At 41.7% G+C, this 20,958-nt stretch overlaps 1 protein-coding gene across 3 annotated transcripts in view; it reads left to right on the top strand.

The window, feature by feature from the left end:
• The window catches only part of scaper (S-phase cyclin A-associated protein in the ER), a 79,250-nt gene extending 58,956 nt beyond the window's left edge, over positions 1 to 20,294 (top strand). For all 3 annotated transcript variants that reach the window (XM_015964478.3, XM_015964475.3, XM_015964477.3), the window contains 8 exons: positions 3,494 to 3,617; positions 6,252 to 6,481; positions 7,933 to 8,088; positions 9,755 to 9,989; positions 11,205 to 11,354; positions 18,439 to 18,630; positions 19,186 to 19,234; positions 19,476 to 20,294. In XM_015964478.3, the coding sequence (XP_015819964.1) occupies positions 3,494 to 3,617; positions 6,252 to 6,481; positions 7,933 to 8,088; positions 9,755 to 9,989; positions 11,205 to 11,354; positions 18,439 to 18,630; positions 19,186 to 19,234; positions 19,476 to 19,573 (1,234 nt within the window). In that variant the 3' untranslated portion in view covers positions 19,574 to 20,294. The remainder of the gene's footprint in view (positions 1 to 3,493; positions 3,618 to 6,251; positions 6,482 to 7,932; positions 8,089 to 9,754; positions 9,990 to 11,204; positions 11,355 to 18,438; positions 18,631 to 19,185; positions 19,235 to 19,475) is intronic.
• The last annotated feature ends 664 nt before the right edge of the window (positions 20,295 to 20,958 follow it).

Raw genomic sequence — 20,958 nt, 5'->3', positions numbered from 1 at the left:
AGAGAATTTGCTTTTGTTTGGTGCAGTTTAAACTCAGTACCATACCGATTTATTTATAACGGCTCATTTCAACACAGTGTGAGAGCTAACCAAAGCACCTTACAGAAAGTCATAATTAAACAGAATAAAAGCAGTTCAATAAAAAATAAATTGGTAAGAACAAGCAATAAAAACAAGTAAAACAACCAATAAAACAACACAAGGCTATAAAGCAAGCATAAGAAATGGTCATATTTCAAAAGCTAAGTCATAGAAATGAATCTTCAGTCTTGACTTGAAGAGAGAGGCCGATGAAGATGACCGTATGGAGATAGGGAGGGAATTCCAGAGAACAAGTGCAACATACACAAATCCTGCTCACCCTCGCTTTATAGTTCATTTTGGGGGTCCTCAGCAGCAAGGGGTCAGCTGTCAAACAGCGCAGTCGAAAAAAAGCACGATGTAACAACTGCATTTATCTGAGGTGCCACTGAAAACCCTGTGTCCAGTTTCACACCAAAGCTAGTGACGCATTGTTTGGGTTCAATACACAGTAAATTGGGGACAGATAATGTGCGTGAAAGGTTTCTAGGCTCGAGAAGAACCATCTCTGTCTTTGCTTCATTTAGACTCAAGATGTTTGTAGCTAGCCATTCCTTCACATCGGAGAGACAATTTACCACTTGGACGTCGTGGGCGATGGTGGCACAGGAGTTAAGTGCTCGCCCCGTAATCGGAAGGTTACAAGTTCGAGCCCCGCTCAGTCTGTTGCTGTCGTTGTGTCCTTGGGCAAGACACTTAACCCACGTTGCCTGCTGGTGGTGGTCGGATGGACTGGTGGCGCCTCTGCTTGGCAGCCTTGCCTCTGTCAGTGCGCCCCAGGGCAGCTGTTGCTACATCGTAGCTCATCCCCACCAGTGTGTGAATGTGTGTGTGAATGACTGATTGTATTGTAAAAGCGCCTTGGAGGGTTCGAAAACTCTAGATGGCGCTGTATCAAATACAGGCTATTTACCATTTACCTCTGCATCTGATCCTTTTATTGCCAAGTAAAGATGTGATAGCTGATGCCATGACGGTGAAAACCCTGTCCCATAGGTATAGCAGACAAATGGGAAATAGGACCCCGACTAGGTTATTCCACATTCAGTCTGACGGAACAAGGTCTTTCGATAATACTTGATGCATCTTGGAAGTTTCTGGCCTGAGTTTTCGTTAAAATTTCTTCTGAAAAATTGCAGACTTTGTCTGGCGTTTTGTATTGTGAAATATCGTAACTCTGTACTTTGTTGAATATTGTATTGCCAGATTTTTGCCAATACACTCCAACTATGTATTAGCCCTATGTATATCTGTAATAAATATTTTTGAAACACCAAAAACTTAGCCAGACCGTAGCAGAAGCAGTATTGTGCTCTGCATGTCGGCCTAGCCACTCTCCATTGTAGCGTCAGCAGGCCCAAACAATCTTGTGTCTTGCCAGTCCCAGCGCAAGACTGTCGGTTTAGTGGGCAGGATGTTGCTGCAGTTGAGTGAAACAACAAATATGTCAGCGGCGGCTTGTTTGAAATGGCTTTGGCATCCACTTTGGGTAATTTAGACGTGGGCTTTTCTTTGAGTCAAGAGCAAATATAGGTACCTAAGTCTGTTATTTAGAAAATGGATGCATTTGGATCTTTGATAGTGTTTGGCAGACTGCCCTGTTGACAGACATCCATAGCGATTATTACATCATGTTGTTTGTTGTCCAAAAGCACGTGGAGACAGTTTGAAATACAACTGTAGATTCCGCCTCACGACTGAGATCTCTCTATGGGTCGTGGTCAGACTATATATTCACATATATAGGAAGGCTTGCCAGGCTACCAAAAGCCTAACTAACTCTGAAAAGCTCAAGGTTCAAATTGTATTAGCCCCCCCCCCCCCCCCCCCCCCCGGGGACCATTACAGTCTTCATTATACACAACTTAGGACAAACATTTGGTCAATGGAGTCTCCATGTAACCTGAAATCTATTGACCAGTGTGAACTCTATCTCTGTTTTAAAACATTTCTTTGCCAGTAATTAAGTCTGTCCTGCCTTGCCATTTAATCTGTGATGGGAGATAACCCCACACTATTGTGCTCTTCTTTACTTAACAAGTGCATAATCTCAAATACCACAATAGACTGAAGTCACCCAGATTAATTCCTGTGCGTCAGAGGAATGCACACGGCTGCTTGAGCCGTTCTCATAAGTTGTGTGTGCAGCATATAATTATACAAAAGAAAAGTATTTAAGTTGTCGTTTTGGAATTTGCATAGAAGCTTATCTGTGCCCTGTGTTCACTCAACAATCTGAGTCTGAGTGAGAATCTGATGCTGCGAGGCTGCACACAAAGTGTAGTCTGGTTAGGTTCTCATGTTACGCCCCTCTCGTTCCACAGTCTGCCCTGTCAGTGCTCTCAACTGTTAATTTAGCTTCTTTTTTTTTAAACTTTTTCCACTATCTTTAGTTTTTATTAGACTATTTGTAACTTCAGCTCACGTTCATGTGTGAAATAGTTTGATAAAAGTAGTTTCTTGTATCTTTCTTGGGCTTTATTGCAGTTTTCAGCTGATTTGAACTTCAGCCAAACACTCAAAATGTTGTGATTCTCACATTAACACCACGTCTCAGTTTTACGTTGCTATGTCAATATTGATACAAAAAAAGGTCAGATCTGTCCACTAAAAATTCAAAGAGAAGGAAAAGAAAATAATAGAAGTTATTGACAGACTCTGGCAAACCCCCATCTGATGTGTTTGTACCGCCGCTGTGCCAGCGTGGTTTGACTGAAAACTCACAGCAGCTGTGAAAGGTTCGGTAGATATCAAAATGTTTACCAGTTGGAGTAAACATGGCCTACTTTTGGCTCTGCAGAGTGGGATTCCATTCTTCCAGCGAGCAGATAGGACACGCTATTTCTCTAATGGCTAAAATATACAGTTGTCAGAAAATATTAACTGATGAAAAGGGCGAGGGGGAGTAGCAGTCACAGCAGAATGATTGGTCAGTTATCTGAGGCATTAATCTTCTCTGCGGCTTGTTGTAGAGCAGACGGTACACAAGGGGTACTCTGGCCACTGCCTGGGGCCGCCTGGCTGCTGTTAGGAGCTGCTAGGAGACATTATTTTATCTCTCAAGAGGAAATGCTGCAACATCTCTGCCAAGATGGGACTGAGATTGCACTCAGCACCTCGAAAGGTGGCTGCAGAGGGGAGTCTCCACATTAAGTAGCTGATAGGAGTGTTTTATTCCTCAAATCGGCTTCCATTCTTGCGCTGTCAGTGTGATATACTTCTGACTGGTGGAGACAAACGGCACCCTTAAGAAACCACAAATAAAGCAGAGTGTGTTTGGTTTCCTGATGCCTGCAGATAGTGTTGTCAGTACTCGGGTCACATTTACATCCCACTGGTAGTGTTTCTTTGAGGAATTGCAAAGGGAGTTTTCCTGTAAACCCTGTGATTAATTTTCTCGTTTCCTTGATAGATCTCTCTGTGCTGCTGCTAACGTCTACTATCTAGCATGTTCCAACTGCTCCTTCAACTGCTGCTACGTGCTGTTCAGCAACAAGATAGTCTACCTCATGGACCTGCTGCTTCATCAGCTGACGGTAGGCTAAAGGAAAAGGAAGAAAAAAAGAACAGATGCAGGGTATTTAAACGTTAAGGTTTTCTTTAATTCTAAGCTGTAGAAATAAAAAATATTTGACCTAAACTTCTTTCACTGTATGACTGGAGTATTTGAACTTTGTAACAACAACAAACTCATGTCTGGGAAAACACATCATTTTTAAAAAGATTCTGAAATGTTGTTACAAAGCCTGCATGTATGTGTATATATATAATATATATATATATGCATATATGTGTGTGTGTGTGTGTGTGTGTGTGTGTGTGTGTGTGTATTTTTTTGGTCCATTTTTAAATGACTTTTTATTTATTGAACATCTTTTTTCTGGCATTTATGAGCCAATTTACAGGTTACTCCCAAGTTTTAACAAATTATTTATGAATTAGCATTTCATATTAATATTTTTCTTTATTCTCTCACACCAAACCAAAATGAAGGATTAGATTCTAAAATCGCTAAAAAGTTTGGATTTTTTGAGAAATTGCTTCTTGTAAACTCTTCCCTTTAAACGGGACAGCAGTAGCTCAGGAGGTAGAGCGGGTTGTCTAGTTATTGGAAGGTTGCCGGTTCGATCTCGGCTCTGACCAGAGAATTCTGCTGTTGTGTCCTTGGGCAAGACACTTAACCCGCCTTGCCTGCTGGTGGTGGTCGGAGGGACTGGTGGCGCCAGTGCTTGGCAGCCTCGCCTCTGTCAGTGCGCCCCAGGGCAGCTGTAGCTCCATTGTATCTCATTCCCACCAGTGTGTGAATGGGTGAATGACTGATTGTGTTGTGAAGCACCTTGGGGGGTTGTTGAACCCTAAGAAGGTGCTAAACAGGCCATTTACACCAGTTAAAAAAACGTGTGAGCTTTTTGTTAAAAACAGCAAATAATACCGAACTATTTCCCAGTTTCCACCGACGTTTCCTGACAGAGGGGAATGTGAGGTTGCAGGCAGGCTGCGTTGCGACGACATGTCAGCCCTTATCCTTCAGCACTCTGTTAGGACTGTAAACACCAGCTCACTCCAAACATCCAACAGTGGCGGCTCGCTGGGGCCGCCTACGCTCACAGCGTAGACGGGACAGGGCGCAGGCCACAGGGTTGATGTGCATGCATGAACTCTACTGGGGCTTCCTTCTTCAGCCGAGTTCCAATCCAAAGCAGTCATGTTTCTCCAGGGCAAAGAGGGAGAAGTTAGCTTGTGTTCTCCAGTTTATATAAAACATCCCAGCAGCTGCTCTGCTGACGGACATCTCTAACAGCGCTGCAGGAGATGAACCAACTCTTCTTGTGCTCCCACTGTCCGTTTGTGGTGAGTTGAGTGGAGTTTTTGACATGCAGGTTTGCTTTAGTTGATGCAATTTTAGACTTGCACAACGTATTTGTGTGCATGTCTGCATCTTGGTGTGTGTGTGTATGTGAGAGCAATAGAGTGCAGGCAGTGGGGGTTGTACTGCCATATGAGCAGCCCCCCCCCCCCCATTTAATTAGATTTGTGGAGAATGTCGGTGGATTTACCTATGCTGTCAGCATTCAGCCCGGCTGTTGGGAATGTTTTACCTTTCGCATGCTTTCACACAAAACAGAGGCACTATATCTCAAACGTGGACCTCCGTTTATGTGTTACACATGAAGTTTGGAATGCAGATGAGAAAAATGGCCGCCTTACTATTTTGTCTAAATTCTTTCAAAGGCCTTCAGACTTTGAAAGCTAAAATGGTAAATCTGCAAAACGAGCTAGCTTTTCCTCATGCCTCTTAACAACGTTCTAACATTGCATAGCTATGTGGAGTTTAAAAAATAAAATAAAAAAGTACAGAAAAGAAGTTATTAAATTTGTTTTTTCTCATTTGTCTACAAACCTCAGCCAATAACACGGCTCGGTCCAAAAGGTTGTCTGTCTCACCGAGCCGCCACGCATCTGCCTTTACCTGGGTCCTCCACTTATTACACGGTTGCACATTTTACAACAGAACACCACTGGTGTGAGAGGTTCTGTCCAAAATAATATCAGAGAAGGAGAAAAAGCCAGCTGCACTCACTTTAACTGTAGGACAGACTACCAAATCCCCTCCCAAAAAAAAAAAACATTTGAAGTTGTGCAAAACGAGACATTTTGACCTAGAAAACTGTGACTGGTGTTTAGCGCTCTTTTGTTTACTCTAGCAATGTGCGTTCCCATATCAAGGGGACTGGAGGGTTGACAGCTCTGTGACTGTGTTTAACAGCTAGCTTGTTTTACGGATTTGCCATTGCTTCTTTAAGGATATACCTGGTTTAGAATAAAAACCATAGACCATAGTCTATTTATGTACAAAATTCATGTTTATTTACTCAATTTTTGTGCGACTGAATAAAGGTTTCAAACTGCAGCAATCCCACTTGTGGCTATTATTAATTTTATCTACCAATTATTGCCTTAGGTTTGAAATAATAAAATGATTGTATTTGTCTTGTAAACCCGGGAAAGAAAATTTTACACAAACAAAAGGCTTCTGTGCTACTTTGACGCATTTTTAGGTTTATACTTAAAGGAAAGTCAATGAATAAATTGTTTTATGTTTCTGACAATAATGCTGATTAACAATAGTTTGTTTCATTAATCACATTTTTGTCCTTCTGTTGAATCAGCTGTACGTTCCAGATGAAGACAAGTCAATTTTTGGTCGATCTGTGAACAAACAAGTCTTTGAAGGTCTGACAACAGGCCTGCTTCAGACCATTGCCACCATCTTGGATTCCCTGTGGCCGTTCCTTTCTGAATCAGGGCAAACCGAGAACCCATGGATCCCCTCCTCAGATTCCAAGGTCAAGAGCTCCGCCGCAGAGTCCGTTAACACTCGTGCTCAGGATCTAATCAGGTATTTCCCTTTCAGAGATCTGTGTAACTCTGTGTTTCACATCTTCCTACATGGCACCTCTTTTCCTCACCTCACAACCTTTTTACCTCTTTAAGTAGCACTTCTCCTCCGCTCCCCTCCACCGGGCTGAGAAGTAGTCAACATCCGATTTCTCCAAGAGCGTGCCATATGTAAGGAATAGGCTAACAAAATGTCAGATCACTTGGAAGCTGTCCAAGCAGTGTCTTGTTAAAATGGGAGTAGTGTGAGAATAAGGTGTGCTGTGGCGTCCTCCCAGCATGCTTTTTTTTCACACAACTTCTGAAACACAATTTAAGTAATATCGGTTTCTGTGGGGGCTTACGAAGTCGCATAAACAAAGAGCACTTCCAGAGCTTTGAAAGGTCCCCTTGAACCTGACATTTAGGCTAGCCCCTGTGGGTCTGGACTGTAGGAGTCGCAGCTCGGATGGAGAAAAACGGACGATGAGGAAAGGCAGGCCCAGCACCTCGAAAGCCTCACGGACTAGTGCTGCCTTTCCACCATACCTCCCACAAGCCATGATTCATCTGGATGGAGCAGCTGTGCAAGCCCACCAATCTCATCCACTGACCCAGTCACAACCCCAAGTCAGAGGGGGGGTGAGAAAAATAGTGTCGTCAGACTGATAATCTCAAGATTTACATCAACTGTCCTTTTAATGTGTATGTGAGGAAGGACAAAAGATGAAAACATCTTCAGCTTTTGCAGCTCCCTCTCTCCCGTAGCACCAAGCTTCGTGTTCACTGTTTCCTTTCTGCTCTTTGCCTGTTTCACAATTTTCTTGTTAAAGTATTAAAAACAAATAAAGCCATACATTTAGTTCAGGATCCCAGGTGATCTTCAGAGCTAGGGTTAGGTTTCTCTCAGTATGAACTCTCTGAATCACCTGTTTCTAGGAAAACGTCACAGAGTGACTGTTTTAACAAAACAGAACCAAAAAACAAAAGTGACGAACCAAAGCAGAAACAAGACAAGAAACCAACCACAACTGTGATTTATAAACTGATTGGCAGCTGTATTGATGTCTAGATTTTCATAAGCTCTTCATGTTCAAAGATCTCTGCATACCAGAAGCTTCCAGAAGACTAGCCCCAGGTCAGTGGACTGTCAAGAGCCCAGAGCCGTGCTGGCACAGGGGCCACAACAGCCATCTAATGACACAATTAGGGGTGATTTGTGGCTGAGAGAGTACAGGGAACATGATCACGAGTCCTGTCATTGGCAAAGACAAATTGAAGATATCACAGTAATAGCATAGGGTGGAGGGCTTAGGTGAGGTATTGGCTTACAGCTGTAGAGCTGTGGGAGTGCACACAGTAACGGCCTTTGTTAGCTTTGGTGAAAGGGCCTTTTTACAAAGAAAATGTGTGTTTTAGGAGCCCAAGTAATAAAGCATGTAATGTTTTTCTTTTCTTATCTGTTTACTGCAGCTACGTGGTAAATGTGGGGTTGATTGACAAGCTGTATGGGTGCTTTTTATCCGTCCAAAGCCCCGTAGACGAGCACCCCAAGATGTCCGCCTTCCTCCAGCAAGCCTCAGCTCTGCTGCACAGCATGTGTAAACTCTGCTTTGTCTTAACTGGACGGTGAGTTTCTCTCTCATTATCTCTTGATCTTCCTCTAACAAACACACACCTCTGCCTCAGTCTTTGTAATGACAGAGGCTCAGTAACTATTGGCATTTCACTGTCAGTCGGATCCATGAAGACAAGCTCACAGTTACTCAAACGATCAGCCAGCAGGTCATTTTCTGCAGCCGGCGAGCTGGCTGAAGCCGTCCTTGCTTCATATAGAGATAGGCATCTACTTGACCCAGCGCTGTGTCACTCACCATAAACCTTAGCCTGCAGCATAGGAGGGAGCCCACCCACATGTGCCACGGTGACCTCCATTCAGAGAGGTTCAGTGGCGCCGCTGACAGAGGCTAAGCACACAGTCACACCGAGGGACATCAGCACTGCAATTCTCACTTCAAAAGAATAGAAACATTGAGCCTTGTAGCACAGACAGGTAGGATTATTTTTTCTCCATGGAATGAACCCCTGGGTCTTTTAGATGTAGCACAGTAGAAAACATCTATAAATGCGAGAACATGGTGTCTTGTCATTGTCCTGTCCTGTTTTATGTTCTGCTAATTCTGAGTGTCGCACATACAAGATTGCTCAGCAGGCCTTTATTCAATGCCAGTTGCTGTGTCAGGGGATTATAATAGCATTTAGAGGCTGTGTGCTTGCCTAGCAGCATATTTCATGCAAAGCCTGTTGGGCTAACATCAAGTATCAGCATGCACTGTCGGTTTCATGTCGAGGTCACAAACCCTCTGTTCTACAAAGCTGCAAATCACGGATGGTTTGGCTGCGGTAGTCTGAAATCGTCTGCCTGCTCCAGCAGAGGGTTTTCACTTGCCTGAGAACATTTATATTAGTTCAGTTTTTACATTTTTACACCTGACACACACACACACACACACACACACACACACACACCCACACCACTGTAGAAATACTGAACACTCTGCCAGTGAGACAATGTAGGAATATAGCAGTAAATCAGAGGGATTTACCGTGATTCCAGTAATATGTGCTGGTTAGAGTTGCTGCCTCATCCAGATTTCTGCTGATCTGTATGTTCTCTCTCTCGTCTGCATTGGGGATGTATTTAAAATGCGTGGGGCATTAATATGCAAATATGGAACCATCACTCGTGTTCGACATGCTTTAGGAAAAAAAATCACATCTTTTTTCTTTTTTAGCATCTGCTTTATTGTGGGGGGGGGGGGGGGAGATCATGCGCACAACAAAAGTTTATAAAGTGCAAGCATAAAATGTAATTACTGCACATTATGCAAATATTGTGCACTTTATTTCTATATTGTCACTTTTAAAAAAAATTAGTAATTATAGGAAGTTTTCAAAATAAAAGGCCTTGTATGTGTTTTAATTGTTTCTGTATGGCCCCATGCCAGTAACAGTTGTTGGTCCAGCTTTGGGGACCCCAACAAGGTTTCCCCTATGTTTCCTACAAATTCTGGTTTGAAACCTGTAAAACTAATTGAGATATTTAACATGCTGCTAGTTCAAATCTGTTGTTTCTCTGCTTAAAGCAGTAGCGAATTACATCAGTTTGCACTTCAGGACTAACACAATGTTGATTTGTCAAATAAAAGCCCTTTCTTGGCTTTATTTTGCTAATGAAACTGAATGAAACCGTCAGAGAGAAAGGCAAGTTAACACTTACTTTTGTCTCCTTTAGTGCTCCTAGTATATTCGACAACAAACGCCAGGATCCAACTGGACTCGCAGCCCTTCTGCAATCTACTGACCTTGTGGGAGTGGTGCACACTCTGTATTGTATCCTCCTGCACAGTTTCTCACCAGAGTCTGCTTCCCAGAGTCAGGAGCCCTACAGCCTCGAGGTCATCCAGGTGGCTCTGCAGGGCATCCGCTTCCTCAACAGCTTTGCCCTTCTTGACCTGTCTGCCTTCCAGGTAAGATGGGGAAAAGACCAGTTTTCCTTATAATGTTTATATCTTATTAAAAAAATGTTGCTGCTGCTTCTTCTTTTTTAATTTTTTTGGCTACAGAGTGTTAGTTGACCAGAAATGAGATGTTATGTATCATCAAAAGCAGCAGAATATATAAAATTCACCACAAATATTTAATACTCTAAATGTAATGGATCTCTTTAGTGATCAGGTGATGTTGAGAGCTGTTTGAAGAGGAGGTTCCTCATCCTAGATCTGAGCTGACCTGTGGACATAAACATGGATGCCCTTTGACCCTGGGTCATTTTTTGAGGTTGAATGGAGCGCAGTGGGTCTGCAGTTAGGATGAAACACAAGTGATTATCACTGTATTTGCGGCAGTATGTTATCCAGCCTGATGAGGACAGGGCGACAGCTCCACCGGGCTAAGTCGGCGCTCAGACAGACAGCCACTACGCCAAGCCAGAACGCTGTTAATTATTTTAATGCCTGGTGGTAATCACTTTGAAGCAGCTTCCTGTTACTGACCCGCCACATTCGGGCAACTGAAAACAGCTGGAAATGAAAGCATTTCTGTTCTGGAATTTTATGAACATTTTAAATTATCTTCTTCCCTTTTTGGCTGAGTTTTAATCACCTTGTGTTTCGCATTACTTCACTACAACAGCTTATACGCAGTCACTGTAGCTGGATTATCAAAATTCAGACCACTAATTCACTCTTCTGCTAAGCTTCCAAATATTGTGTTCAGATTAAATTTATCTTAAAAAATACTATTAATGTGGTAAATTAGCTGTCAGTAGTAATAGAATTTCATTAAAAATATTAAAAGATAGAAAACGGTAAAATATATTCAAAGTCTTTGTTGTGAGCCCTGAAGCCAACCTAGTTTAGCTCCTCAGGTGTTGTTCACGGACGCTAGCTCTTCCTAGCCTCCAGTCCAAATTACAATGATCTTATGGTGCTCTGTCACACTGGCATGTTTAATAAATATTGTCTGCAAGCTCCACCTAACAGCTCAGGTTGTAAGTAGGATTGAGTTGTTTTACAGTTGGTCCTTGTTTGATTTGCTCGTACACTTGAACCGTTCCTGTTCCCACCAGATAAAAACAAGGAGTCTTGTTGTTTTTATGCTTTACGTGGTAAAGTTGAGAACTTTGTACTGTTCCGTTTATTACCAGGACTGGACACTGACATTGTTTGCCTGTTGTTGACCAGTCCGTTCTAGGTGCTGAGGGCCTGTCTTTAGCTTTCCGACACATCATCAGCTCTTTGCTGTGGTACTGCGCCCAACATTCATCAGAAGAGCTGCTGCACGAAGTCATCATCTGTGTGGGGTACTTCACAGTTAACCATCCTGACAACCAGGTAATTACTCGTGCTTAATAACTTCTTGTACTGATTTGGTGGACCTTCAGGTATGACAATAAAGAAATATTCTATTCTATTGTAACAGCAAAGTCCTTTTTAACATAACATTTATTATTTTCTAAAAATTTTGTGAAAATTTCATCCACTTAAATTGTTCGAATCGCTCCTTTTTCTCGAAATAGTTGCAACTTTGTTTCATATGTCGCCAACCCCTCTCAAAGTTGTCTCGTTCTTCTGTCTTTCTGACTTGATTAAACTAAATTGAGACATGTTGCAGACACCTGTGACAATTGTGACTATTTTAAAAGAAAATTTGTCTCAAAGATGTGAAACATGATGGTCTTACAACTCACACTAAAGAAAAACCAATGTATTGGGAACTCAATAATTTTTTTAAATTAATGCTGTTTTCAATTTGTCATCTTAAGTCGCAGCCCAGTAAGAGATAGTCTGACTCCTCAGTAAGGCAGGAACAAAATCATCAACCTGTTAGAAAAAGTGTGAGTAATCATCGACTGATGCTGGTTTTTCTATCGCTGACATTTAAAGGTCGTGGTCGGCTGATGGCCGATATGTGCTGCAGATGTTGTTTGAATGATTTTTCTGTCTTATTTATTTACCTGCTACAATGCCACTAATGACATTGAACGCACAACATTTCTGAACCTGAATTTAACCAACTGTTGAATTTTTGTTTTGTGTGCAGGATTAAAATCAAACATTTAACCAGAGTTAATCAAGCAATTCAATAAACTAATCAAATATTAATATTTCAAAACAGGTAAATTAAAAGAAATGTCAGTAGACAAAAACATTTTAAAGCATTTATTAAACCGATGATTTTCAGGGACAAAAATATACAAATTTCTGCAGCAGCACCAGACTGCCCGCGGATGTGCCTGACTTTAAATTGCCTGTACTAAAGAGGTTTGTCGGCAGATGCAGTTTAAATAAATAAAATGTTGAATGTCCTATAAGTAAGCATTCATTATAGCATCTTACCATAAATTTTACAGCAACCCGGGAATTATGTCCAACATTTTCACTGCTGTTTCTTTATTGCTAGAACTCTTTTCTGCGTGGGCTGACTAATTTTTTCATCATAAGCTTCAGTAAACTCTTTGAGTTGAATAAAGTTGTCTATTTAGGATGAATAGCCTGACAGAATCATGTTTCTATTGTCCTGCTCATGTATTATTTGTCAGAAAAAGGGTGTAGTTTTGTAATTGTAACAAAAAGCACCTATTTAAAGATTCATGGCTTGGCACCTTCCCGCCTTTGGTCTGTGTGTCGCCTTTTGTCCCACAGAGTGAGCCTTTGTTCCCCTCTGGAAAAGCAGGGCAGTCTGCTTGCCCCAGCATTACAACTACTTAGGGGGCTGTGTGGAAGTGAGCAGGATGTGAGGGAGTAGACCTGGCTGCTGTGTAGCTGGCTGTCATGCATGGCCCGTCTACTGGGCCGCTGATTAGCCACGATACAGTTGGCTGGGCTTTGATTAGACTGAGCCACGCGAGCAGCGGCCGCAGCTTTGGTCTCTTAGATCGCATTTTATATCTACACAGTTGCTTACCCGATCAGGACCATTTGTGTGCTAATTACTGATTGTGGTTTCCTTATTTTTTGAATAATATTGTCTTAGCATCGTATCTCCTTCCTTTAGGTAAGGCACATTTATTTATTTAGGACATTTCAGAAACAATTCAGTGGGCTTATTTGGTGCAAGAACCTACATCATTAAAATCAACATGACACCATTAAACAGGAGATTATAAAATCAAATTTAAAATTACACAAATATATTAGATGTAAGAAATAAAATAAAAGCCCAGAAAGCGCCCGTGTCAAAGGGGAGAAGTCAGAGGAGAAAGTAGCTTCAGATGCTTTGGAGTCTTACGTCCTGATATTTGGATGTCTCGCCTCCGATTTGATAACGGCAATGTGGATGTTTTATCTCCACAAATAACACAAGCCAGGAGGAGTTTCTGCTGTGTGGTGAGGTTGCTAATGCTAACAGATAGCTTCTACTAGCCAAAACTTTTCAGCCATCTGCTGGATGCTAAAACAGCCTTCCCAGTTGCGAGTAAAGACCGGTGAGTCCAAGCTACAGCTTGACGTAGAGCAGTCAGTCTTTTCAAATCATAGAGTTTCACTATCTGTTTTCTATCAGAAGCTAATGCAGAAGATCGGTGTAGGAGACTATTTTCATGTTCAGCCTGCATGAAAACTCAAGAGTGACCAATTCTAATGAGAAGTAACCATTATTTTCAGCAAACCACACCTTTAAAGACTGTGCAGCTACAGTGCAGAAGGTGCTGCTTATGAAACATTTGTTCAAAGGTGCACATGAAAGTTTTCAAATTTGATTTAAAAGTTACTAGAGTTGGGGCAGATTTGAGTTAAAAGAATCTGATTCCATCAGTGTAGTAGCTAAAAAGCAGCTTCACCTTGTTTGGTTCTGACCTGGGGTTCTACCAGCTGACTGTTTACTAAGGATCTCAGCGATCTGCTGGGTGTCCGTACTGCAAGGGGATCCAACATCTGTTTTAGCCCCATGCCATTGAGTGATTTATGAAAGAGAAGATGGACTTTGAAATGGATTCTGTAGTTTACTGGTAACCAGTGTAGAGATTTAAGAACAGGAGTGATGTGCTCAGTTCTCTTGGTTCTTGTTAAGACTAGCAGCACCATTCTGAATAAGCTGCAGTTGCTTTATAGCCTTACAATCTGATCTAATTGTCCTGGCTGGCAGAATTGGTATTTGGTGATCATAATAGCTCTAATTAGCATTTTATGGTGAAAATTTTAATGAACTAATTCAATTAAACACGAGATGAACATTTTATTCAACCTACTGGTTGTGCAGCGCACCAGGAAAAAGCCCAAAGGTGACGGATCATTTGCTTCTCTGGAACTCTCTCCCCCTGAGATCAGTGGACTCAGAGGTCTTTTTTAAAAAGCAGCTGAAAACTCACCTGTTCAGGCTGGCTTTTCAGTAACTTATGGTTAAATAGTTGTCACTACCATCTCCTCATGCTGCTGCAGTTCTGTCTTTCTGAGGATCATGATTATCTCCTCTATTTATTTTCTTCCTTCACATTTTTAATCAAATGTTTTCATTTTTTTAGCCCTTTTTGCGCCTTGTGATCTTATCTTGAGAGGCGCTGTAAAATCATGTCTTCTTTTATTATGATACACCTGCAAATTATAGAGAGCAGCCAGATAATAACATTTAAATGAGTCTGTTCATTCTTGACAAAGAAATGTCAACTTTTTTCTAACACTACAATTTGCAGAGGAAAAAAAAAACCTCCCAACATCTCTGCGTACAGATTGTCAGGAAACAGGATCCAACACAACTTCACATGGTTGATCCTTGCCAGTGGTCCAGTTCCTGGAACACGTCCATTCAGTCCTCCACCAAGATGGATGTCTTCAAGGAGAATATTTGGAGCAGCTTGAGCTTTTCTCGAGCTAATGTAAGCATTGGCAGGACACAAAAGCGGCCCGACCCGAGGCCCTCTGCAGTTGCGGAGACTGCTGATTCACTGTCGACACACCGGCTTTTGTTTATATACATGCCTTAGAAATAAAGCTGCTCATAAAAAGCAGAACTTTGAAGCAGCCCTATATGTAGTGATGTATTACCTCTGCTTTGAGGGGGTATGAATTATTCAACTTGCTGCAGAAAAAGAAAAAAAAATGGGAGAGTGACATATGTAGGCTTTTGGGTTTTTTATACGAGCATCTCAGCTTATGAGGGCAGCTGAGCCATGTAGCCATATGTTTCTTTGTGTTTTGAGTGCGTCTGTGGAGACCTACTGACAAACAGAGCTAATTAAATAAACGTTGTCACTGACAAGTATCTGCACTTCCTCTTTCTCTCAGAGGAGAGACGCACTGGTAATCTTCATGTCTTTACCCACACTGATTCATTCATTCATGATTCATCCACGGCAATGATGTGTCGGGTCTTTTAGCTAACGAGGTGGTAATTATGATATGGTGACACCTTAGCCCGCTTTATTCCAGTGTATTTTTACAAAGATGAAAGCGATTACAGTGCGTAGAAATCTTTAAAAAAATATTGGCGTTTTCTTTTCGGTTCATGGAAAAGCGCCGCTCCCTTGTGAGCCTCACAAAAGCTGTTAACGTCTATAAAACACACTCCGCTCTGATTTCAGCTTGTTTACAGATGTTTTAATGTAGCGGTATTAGTTGCCCCGCAATGTGTCCTGAGACCCCTTTGTGCTTATATTTCATAAACAGTTATCTTTACACCGACCGCCGTCCCACGAGCTTTTGACTCATCTCTCAAAGGAACATCTAATACACACACACACACACACATATCCAGAGCTTATCTGTGGGGTCAGTCCTCTCCTTCCCATTCTCTTTGAGGGCGTTTCCTCCACCCTGCAGGCCCGAGTCAGGCTTTAGGTCTGTAATTCCTGTTAACCTGATGTTGAAACTCTTCCTTCAGCAGTCCATTACTGCCAAGACAACCAAGCCCTCACAGCCTGCGGGGTAAGTGCAGCTCGTGCAGACCATTGGGAGCCAGCAGCGGGGGAATACACTCAGTGCATCACCCAGCAGAGTAAACACAGGCAGAGAAACACTGACACACACACACACACACACACATGCGCCACTAACTGGCAGGGAATGTCTGATTGTTAGCTCGGTACATGATTTACACGCCGCTTCAAGGGTGAATGCAGGTCCAACCGACTTTAAGTGAAGCCAAGGACGTTTTTATCCTCGCGAACCTTTCAGTGAGAAGTTTCCATTTGTCTGCAACGCCGTCACCAGGTTGGTCTCCGAGCGGAATTATCAGCAGCTGAATCTGGAAAGGAATGACAGCCTCAGCTCACAGAGATAAATGAGAGTTATTACGTTTTATTGTGTAAACAGCGGGCTTCACTGTGTTTTAAAACCAACAGACGGTCACCTTAAACATCAAGTTGGAGTGTCTTTGTCAATGTCTGCTAGCATTGTCCAAAGGCAGTTTACACGGCGTCCTGCACACATCCCAGGAACTCGTTGTAGAAGTCGTAAACAAAAAAAGCCCTAAACCTTTTTTTTTTTCCTCCTCCTCTGAGTAACTTTGTGCTGTCCGCTCTGCTGCCTGTCTTATCAGTAAAGGCGTTCCATTGGATCTGGTTTATATTGTGGATTCGAGTGTCAGATATACGGCCCTGCTGCGGCTCGAGTTCCTCCTGAGGTGTTTGGACCATCTAGACAAAATGACTAAAACTTCCATCACAATAACTGACAGAGATTTCACAGATATACAATTACAGCAAAGAGTTAGCAGCTTGTTGTCTTCCAGACTAATAATGACATTTCAAATTTTATTGCAGGGCTGAAAAATGACTGTTTTTGAAAATCAGTTCTTTAATCTATGGGTTTGCCCTTCCTTGCTTGGGGTTTCCCGGGGATTTGTTTTGTTTCGAAACATTAATTTTACGCACTCTTTGTTGTCATTGTGGACAGAGAGGAAGTTATGTAATGGAGGCATCGTAAAGCTGTTTGAAAACAACCAGGTCTCTGAACTTAAAAAGAACAGATACACTTGAGTCTCCTCTAGAGTTCTGTTTTGAAATGTGGACCAGATGCACTGATTCAGATTCATTTGCTAGCTGTGAGTTTTATGATCTCAAGCTTTCAGCCAGAGATGCGATCGCGCATAGTCTCAGTTTATGTTTTTAATCCTTAAGTTTGGAAAACTGGCAGAGTGCATCTCCAGACTCTCGAGCCTTTTGTTTTATGTCTTTCTTCGTTGGGCACTTGAGGGTGGACAATTTGTTTAAGCAGCTGAAGATGGAATGAAGATGCCTGCTGGAGGATTATAAGATTGCTGGCTGATTTGTAGCTTGGATCACTCGAGACTTCCAACTCAAACATCACCTGCTTGCTGTGGTGTTAAATTATGATACATAAACTCTGTGGATTAAATGCAGGAATGAAGAGGTTCTGCTTTTGCAGAATTATAGCTCCTGCTTTCTGGTGATTTTAGCTGCATATGATCCAGGAAGGATTTAGGGATGAAGAGCGTAGAAGGAAAATCTTCTTTAAGGAAAGCAACTCTACATCTTTTTCCAGAATAATGTAAACACATAACATACCAACAAAAAGCATGTTTTAATATTTGTTTTGCTTGATTTCTTATCTTCTTAAATTAACATTTCAAACTGTCAGGTCCAGCCAACTTAACATTTTCGAGTATTTCTCAAGTCTTACATTTTCCAACCCATCTGTGGGATTTTCCTTTTTTCTTTTCAAACAAATGATGATTGGAAGTGAAACTGTTTTGTGTCCTGTCACACACACACACACACACACACACACACACACACACAAAGCAGCTGAGATGCTTCAGTTTAACCTGATAAAAGCAGTGACCTATCACTTTGTTTATCCTGCTGCTCAAACTTGGAGTGCATTATCAAAGGGTGAGCCAGTGGAAGAGTATTAGTGTGTATTTGGGAAAAAAAGATCTTGTAAATCCCAAGAATTTATGTCACTGTGACGGTGGGACCTCTGGTTTCCATTGAGTTTAAAGCAGCACAGCCTGGATTTAGCATGGTGGCTGTCATCTTCGGCGTAAATGACCAGACCTTTAAGCTTGGATCTCCATCTAATTACATTTTTTGGGGAAGGGTGGGCTGGATATGATGTGTGAATAGGAAGGGTAGAAGTTTGCACCCTCCTCAGTTTGCCCTGTGAATGCCCTCTTAACCTGAGCCTCACTCTTGCTGTGGCTGCTTTTTAGAGAGCCTAACAGACAACTTGAAAGTGAAGTCTGAACCACTAATTATGAAATGAGTTCATGTTTCTCATTTCCACTCATGCTACAGTTCTGCTGTTGACATTTTTGCAACAAAACATCCCATCGTTGTGTTTTATAGTCTTTAATTGCGCAGTGGGAGGCTCTGCCCCCCCTCGAGGTCTCCTAATGGCTGTTTGTGTGTTGTTTTAGTGGCAGATTTACATGTGGGAGGGACACGGGGTGGTGATTTACAACCAGCAGTGCCACTGGCTGGATTAGTGACTGACTGGCCCCGCTTGCTGTGTGTTCCAGGTGATTGTGCAGTCTGGCCGCCAGCCCAGCGTTTTACAGAAACTGTGTCAGTTGCCCTTCCAATACTTCAGCCACCCACACCTCATCAGAGTGCTGTTTCCCACCCTGATCTCAGCCTGCTACAACAACTCTCAAAACAAGGTCATCCTGCAGCAGGAGATGAGCTGCGTGCTCCTGGCCACGTTCATTCAGGTAAAAAAAAAAACACAAACGCCACCGCAGTTAAAGTGGATCAGAATCAGGTAAAAATAACGAAGTGTGGGAAATAAATCTGCCTCTGTGCTGTCACTTAAACTTTGGTTATATTAGCTGTGCTTTAGCTAATTGACGAGCGCTCAGCTGAGTAGCATCCATAACAGGCAGGCAGGCTGTTGGAGATAAATGGATTCCTTCACGCTGGATTTACCTGCCACTGGTTCACCTCCCAGTAAACAGCTCGTCTCCTTCATCTTCCTCTGACAACAAGTCCTCCTTGCTGCGCTGCAGTCACCATTGTTTAAACACTGATTAACTCCCATTCAGACGGAGACAAGCTATTGTCATTTCTTTCAAACAAACCAATAATGCATGGCGTCTTGCCCCGCTGCCCTGGAACTGCGTTAAGCTCCAGAGCATTCCTCAGAGTGAACGGAGAAGAGTTGTTTGTTGGGATGGAATCATCAGAGCAGCCTTAAGTGTCCTGATGTAGCGTGATTTAAGGTGGTTTTATTTATTCTAAGTGGAATGTTTCATATGGTTATTTTTTAGGACTGTGCCACAAATGAGAAGGATTCAGATGGTAAATCCAGTAAAGCAGGTAAGGTTTTCTGTTTAATTAAATTAAATTAATATGAATTGATTTAACGTAGCAGATTTTTTTTGTGAAGCGGTTAAATTTGTCTTATATATTAATTATTCCTCAACTCTAGTTATTTTTTTGTATTTTCAAAACATTTTTCTTCTGAGAAACCTGTTGATTTTTCCTGTAATTTCTTTAATAAATAAAGATATTTTTGTCAGACACCAGGTCTAATTAGTTGTTTTGTGTCTGTCTGAAGTTTCCCAGTGGCTGTTGGATTACTGTGAATTGTCCAACCGCTTTCCAAGAGATCAGTGGGATTCCGCGTTGCAGTTTTTTCTCAAGAAGCAGGAGTGATGGAGCCGACCTCAGAAATAAATTAAAAAGCACAGTTTAAACACTACAAGGTGTGGGGGAACTTAGTTTGTTTCTGAATTTAGGTTTTTATCCGAAAAGGATGTTCAGACTTTGTTAATGTGACGCCTAAGCGTTGTTGTTAAAGAATTATTTGCACAAATTGCTTTTTTTTTTTATTATTATTGTTCATTAGATTTAAAACACACTAGTCTAGTTTCTGTGTGGGGAAAAACGTTTGTTCCTGTTGTCCTGTTGATAATAATAAAACATTTACCTAAACTGTTATTTATACATTGCCAAACATTTTCATGAGCACTGTGTTATTTATTGTATTTGGCTGCATATTTGAATGTTAATAAACATTTCTGTAGTCTTTACAGTGCCACTTTCTGGTTAAAATATTCAGAGTTAAACTTTTTTTTTATTTTAAGGAGCATTTACAAATTAATATAATTTAAGTTGTTTGCAAAAATTACGTGTTTACTGTGTTCAATTCTTGCTTTTCTGGCCAGTTAAAAGAGCCAATGCTGAACACAACTGTTTCTCTCCTCTTTATGCAGTTATTTGCCTGATTCAGTTTCACAGAAATGTGGAGGAAAAAAGCACCTTTATGGTTAAAATCTGAAACATGTTCTCATAACTTCAGTTTTTTTTTTCTGTATTTAAACATTTAATTCAGCATTTTGACATCTAAAATAAAGTTCTTTTTTCATCACTAAAATGGTTGCGTTTTCATTTTGAAAACTTTAGATTTAACAACCCTAAAAATTACACAAAATTCAGGTTTTGTAATTGTGTTTACTATTTTATTTGTTTTCTTTAGCAAAATCTTTCATATCAGAAAGTCTCTTTCTTCAATAGAACTCCAGTCCGTTTCCTTAAGCTTAACCTCTCCTACAAATTGTTGAGGTGTAGTGTGTCCGACTCGGCCTGACCTGCCTGCTCTTTTGTCCAGCGGCTATTTGTCGTTCAAGATTCCTGCTGGAATGAAAATAAACTGGAGACGCGCCGGGATGCGCCCTGGTGCAGACCCGGAGTCCCCTCAGCGCTGCGCCTTTGCGCGCTCAGTGGATCCTTTACAGGTGATGCCGGGTGGAGATAAGAGGCCGCCGCTGCCTGCAGCCTGTCTAGACTTGTCCTCCCAGCTAGTCCTCCTTTTCATGTGTATCAATCATCCTAATAACAGCAAAATTGTGTATTTATATGCTGCAACAACCTTACGCAGATTCTCCATTGGATTAAACAGCAAATTAGGATGTAATCCTAGCCAACAGAATCATCCAAACCTTCAAAATGCGCACGAAGTGTCTGCAGCCTATTGTTGCTGATGCTGTGACCCCTGACCCAGGGGGCAAATGCTTCATAATATCTTGACAGCAATCAGT

The sequence above is a fragment of the Nothobranchius furzeri genome, chromosome 4 (genome assembly GCF_043380555.1).
Source record: "Nothobranchius furzeri strain GRZ-AD chromosome 4, NfurGRZ-RIMD1, whole genome shotgun sequence".
Classification (NCBI taxonomy): domain Eukaryota; kingdom Metazoa; phylum Chordata; class Actinopteri; order Cyprinodontiformes; family Nothobranchiidae; genus Nothobranchius; species Nothobranchius furzeri.
This window is presented reverse-complemented; position numbering and strand designations above follow the sequence as displayed.